A 5409-nucleotide genomic window follows, 5' to 3' on the forward strand; every position below is an offset into this window, starting at 1 on the left:
GCATTTAGTCGTTGACGCGGTCACGGGGCGCGTCCTTCGTCTCATATGCCTCTCGGCTGGGAATACTGTTGTGAAAGACCGAAAGGATCACGTGATCTCACATTCAGTTTTACCCGGGGAGTCCCCCCCAAAACCATCGGCACGTCAAGCAACCCCTGCTATCCCTCATGCTCGACTACGCTATTTGCACCTGTATGTTCCTCAAACGTATCCCTGTCTTCGTAGAGTGCCTCTGCACCGATGTGCATTGACCTACTGTAAACGCCGACGGTCGCGACAGCAGGCTATGCTGAGAAATCCATGCTTTAAGTAGAGCTAGCTCTACAAAGATAACACTTCATACACACAAAACATATCCTTATGCGCTTCCCCAAGTATACTTCACCAAGATAGGGTCGTGATCGGAATCTGAGATGGACACTTTAGCTGCTCACGAATACCAACAACACACAATCCAAGCCCTAGGTGCACGCAGATCACTTGGGACAAAAGTGAATAAATTTTGAGTGTTTCTCACATCACAATGTTCTAAGCATCCGCTGACTGGTATGCTTCGCACTCACTTAGCGCCCGCCCGTAGTCTCCTTGCTGCAGAGCAGTGTGATTTGCTAATGCATTATGGGAGTGGTACGGCCATGTCAGGCGTCTCTGCACTGCTGCAGTGCTGCGATGCAAGCTGGGGGCCGCACCGGCAAAGCGGCGCAAGGCTGCTGCTTACTGCCTGACTTCACGTACTGTGGTGATGCCTAACGTGGTGGGTGAGCTGCACTAGCGCAGGCAACTGACTTGATGGCACAAACCAATTTGACAATTGACACTGACCTAGTGCCCCTGGCTCTCTGTGAAGCCGTTCCGTGCATGGGTGGCCACCTGGTGAATGGTTTTTCCGTGGACGGGAGCAGCGAATAGCGATGAGCATCGAAGAACTGGATGCTTCCAAAGGTGATGATGAATTGGCAACCTATTGGGATCACTTCCTCTGCTGCTGTGGGTTGTAACTGACAAGCGCGCTTCTACCGCCAACGCCAACCAAGTCGAAGAATTGAGTGGGCAGGAGCTTCTAGTGTACCAACAATTCGCTCTTTGTACATCCTCCGTCAGCTCCTAGCGTGCAGGCATCAGGGTGTCCACTTTCAGCGCTGCTTTGTGTTATTTGTTGGGCGACACCAAAAAATATACCGTCTCTCAGTTCGCCTGTCCATTGCGTAAAGAAGGAAGCGTCATCAACCTCTGTCGCCTTCGTTTCCTCATCAGGAGAACCTTGTACGCGCTTGTCCACAGTCTCGGGCTCCAACCCTATTCAAAGTGAGTTTCGCTGTGACGTCTCGCATTGGGTCACGCATGAGCTCACCCAATCGATGTACGGTCATTCGTGCTATTGCAGAACGCTTTCGATGCATCGATGGCTCTGCCATCCATTTTGGCGATCAACTGACGACTATACCACCAGGCTCCGTATCATCCTCGTGTGCTCAGTCCCCTTGTCGCTTCGATGATCATATTGCAGGCTCAAATCCTCAACTGCTTCCACCTCTTTGCTTCAGTATCCTAGACGACCTTTCTTCGACAGGTTCTTTGCTTTCCGCTGAGGCCGCATCCTGCTGTCACGCAGGCAAACAAAGTTTCCAGCGTCTTGTCACTGCTGGGTCTGATTTTCACTTTGCGAGGGGAAAGCTAGACGCTATCAGCCGGTCTGATCGCTCCGGTCTCTGCTCGGTGCAAGCTCAACATCGAGACAAATCTCTGGACCGAGCCTTGACGACGACCCGCCACGCACATGATCAGAGCAACCATGGCAGCTGCTCCCACCATCTCTGGCACCGGAAAAGGGAAGCCAACAATGGCTGACTTAACTGATGCTGTCGACACCAATATTGGTCTAGATGAAAGCATGATGGCCTCTGTGCTGTCAGCACAACCAGATGAAGTAAGGATTGACTTTAACAAAGGCGACAGCAACAGCCGGGTTCCCTCGGGCTTGCCTGGTCCAGGGGATGAGCACGGATTAGAGGTTGACAGCATAGCCCACACGCTTGCTAGTGCCAAGCTTGCAACGCCAACGGAGTCTCTCAGCTCCGCTTCAGGCCTTGCGGGCGAACCAGGGACAACATCGCCGGAGGGGCAACGGGTTCAGGAGACTCTCGCACATCGATCATCGTCATCAGCCCCAACAGACGCTGCTACAGGAGCTCGCCATCACCACCTGTACATCGGCAATTTGTCGCCCAAAGTGTCCGAGGAGCACCTTCGCAGCGTGTTTAGTGAATTCGTGCCCGTGGTGAACGTCAAAATTTTGATTCATCACCACCCTCAGTATCTGCCTCATCATGGCATGTATGCTCCATACGGGCCAGCCGGACTTTTGGCTCCACAAATGGTTCCAGGCGCCAGCAACTACGGCTTTGTTGAAGTGGAAGATTCGCAAGGTGCCGAGAAGGCGGTCCAGCACCTCAATGGCAGATCGATGTTCGATATGCCCATCAAGGTCAGCTGGGCCAAACAGCAGCGGGGTCCCACGAGTTCTGCGCAAGGCAGTAATACTGGACCTTCTAGGGCTCGTGATACGGAGGCAGGCGCATCCCAGCAGGATGACACTATCACTTCTGCTGGCGCACCGGGTTCGTTCACCGCAGGTCTCCACCACGTCTTTGTCGGAGACCTTTCCGCTGAAGTCAACGATGCTCGTCTCCGCGAACACTTTGTCAGCGCCCTTCCTTCGCTCCACGAAGCACGGGTCATGTGGGACATGCACAGCGGAAAATCGAGAGGCTATGGATTCTTGGCATTCAAGACGCGGGAGGATGCTGAGGAGGCGATTCGGACGAAGAATGGAGACTGGCTCGGTGGAAGGGCTATTAGAGTAAATTGGGCGAACCAAAAGGGCGGTGCGAATGCCCAAGCTGCTGCTGCAGGATTCACACTATCCATGTCCTCGGCCATGTCAGCTACGAACGCCACGGTCAATGCCATCGCTGAAGCTGGCGCCGGGCAGGGTGCAGCGTCTCGAACGCAGTCGAAGATAGGGTGGGGTTCTGCTGCCAGGAACAACAGACAGCACTCGGTGCAGCAGCAGGTGGCTATGCAAGTGGGTCTAGCACGTGGACCGATGAACAGTTACAACACACCAGTTTATGCGTTCGGGCAGACGCCACCCGTTGCTACTGGTCCGCCTCGTCCTGCATCAGTGCCTGTATCAGTTCCTGCTCAGATGGCTGGTAGTTCTGGTACGCGGAAAGCGTCTTTCACATCCAACGCCCCGTCGTCAACCCACTCGCAGGCTCCACATGGCACCTCCCCGTCGCTCTCATCTACGCACACGCATGATGTCAACCTGCTCGCGTCGCCACAGCCTCCGCTCACGTTCGAGGCTGTGCTCAGCCAGACGCCTCCGTACAATACGACGGTCTACATTGGTAATATGCCGCCACAGACGACGCAGCAGGAGATCACGTCCCTGTTCCAGAACCTTGGCATCATCATCGAAGTGCGTATGCAGTCGGACCGCGGCTACGGGTTCGTCAAGCTCGACACCCACGAGAACGCGGCGCAGGCGATCGTGCAGCTCAATGGCACCGAGTTTGGAGGCAGGCAGGTCAAGTGCGCTTGGGGCAAGGACCGACAGGAAAGCTTGACTGCAATGAGCATCAGACCTCCTGGAGCAACGCATCTGCACCCGAACGGGACTGGGCATCCAGCTGCTGCGGCTGGGATCCAGATCCCGCCAGGAAGCATGGGTATGGTGAGCATTCTTTCTCAGATTCGAGTCCTCGAATCGTGTAACCACAGGCTGACTTTCATTTCTCGTAAAGATGTACGGCGTCATGCCACAGTTCGGCTTCGGAGGCGGTTTCGCCTACCCGGGTATGATGCCGATGGCTGCACAAGTCGGCTTTGGACACCATGGCGGACTGGGCCCTCACATTCCCAACATGGCGGCTGCCGCACAATTGCAACGGCAGATGGCTGCCATGCAAGCCCAGGCCGAGGCACAAGCTCGAGCCGCCGCACATGCTCAACATCACCACCACCAGCAGGCTCCTCAGCCGCCCTACGCCCCGCTGAGCGCATCTCCCGCCGCCTCATCCATGCAAGCTCACGGACCCGAGACAACGACGCTCCGTCAAGTACCGCAGCATCCGCCCACTGGCGGCGAATCTGCAGGCTTAGCAGCCTCGAGCAGCACGCAAGGTACGCCAGCGTTCTCCGGCCCGCATTCTTGGCAACTCGCTTGGCAGCAGAGCTGATGCGTCTTCCGCTCTTCTCTTCGATCGAAATTCTGTTTTCCTTGGTAATGCTGCAGACTTGAGCCTCACGGACCCTCTACAATTCTATCCTGGGCCGTACTCTTCCTACAGAGCCAGCTATGACTCCCTCAACGACTTGAGACAATGAACAATTCTCGAACTTCGCCGACGACAGGCCGACAGAATGGTGTATCTGACTTCGGCGAGAAACTCCCCAGCGATCGCCCCTGCTCCTATTATCTCACCTCCTGCGACAAAGCCAACTCTACTTTCGACTGCATTTTTCTTTCATTTTCACCTTCAGCTTTCGCAACGCACGCCCGATGAGGTCTTCTCATCACGATATACGCAGCAAATCGAATCTCGTCCATCGCATCAACTCTAATTGGGGTTTCCGTCTCAATCACCTCACGGGGTTTTCGCCTCGCGGGTATCAGCAACTGCAAGCATCAGGTATACCATTCCACGTGTATGATACGCGTATTGGTCCTTCGCATCATCATCATCACCACCCTCACCATCAACAATAACAATCTCAATTGTGCACCTCGATCGAGGACTAAATCGCATTTCTTTCCATCACATTTTCATTTCATCGCATTCAAATCCTTTTGCCGCCTGGCGACCGCCAGCTTCATCATCAACATCCTCATCGCAGTTTCCGTTGCAGCAACTTCCACAACCTACATTGTGCGCAGATCACGGGCCCGGCCCAAAAATGTGTACGTCATAGTTAATTGACTAAGTAATCAATCGTGACGGCAAATACAATGCAGTTTCCCTTCTCGCTTCATGTATTGCCCCTTTGACAGGCCTCATACATGTCAAGTGGACAGACTGAAAGCAGGCAGAGCGTGGTGTGTCGTTTAATGTTCCATGCCTTGTCATCCTCTCCTTACCAAGTAGAGGCCGGCACACTTGTTGCAGTTACTCGTGTTGGCGCAGATAAGCCAATCCTGAATCCATGTTGAGACTGCGCTGTCTCCATCCAGATTCCAGCCGTACATACACATCACGTACAGCTCAGCTCAACGCTCGCCTTGCCCCAGAAGCCTGTATTGTGTGACGTGTGAGTGGGGAGAGGGGGAGAAATGACTGAGAGCGAAAGAGATGAGTGAAAAAAATACGTATGAACGTACCGACTGATGGTGGTGGGTGGTGGGGG

The 5409-nt window shown here is 54.3% G+C and overlaps 1 protein-coding gene across 1 annotated transcript; it reads left to right on the forward strand.

The window, feature by feature from the left end:
* Nucleotides 1-1596: 1596 nt before the first annotated feature.
* K437DRAFT_80503 (RNA-binding domain-containing protein) lies at nt 1597-4480 on the forward strand. Its single transcript, XM_013384316.1, has 2 exons — nt 1597-3739; nt 3810-4480. The coding sequence occupies exons 1-2, from the start codon at nt 1778-1780 to the stop codon at nt 4242-4244; spliced, it is 2397 nt and encodes a 798-aa protein (XP_013239770.1). The 5' UTR covers nt 1597-1777; the 3' UTR covers nt 4245-4480.
* The last annotated feature ends 929 nt before the right edge of the window (nt 4481-5409 follow it).

This window comes from Tilletiaria anomala (assembly GCF_000711695.1).
Source record: "Tilletiaria anomala UBC 951 chromosome Unknown K437scaffold_223, whole genome shotgun sequence".
NCBI classification, from domain to species: Eukaryota; Fungi; Basidiomycota; class Exobasidiomycetes; order Georgefischeriales; family Tilletiariaceae; genus Tilletiaria; species Tilletiaria anomala.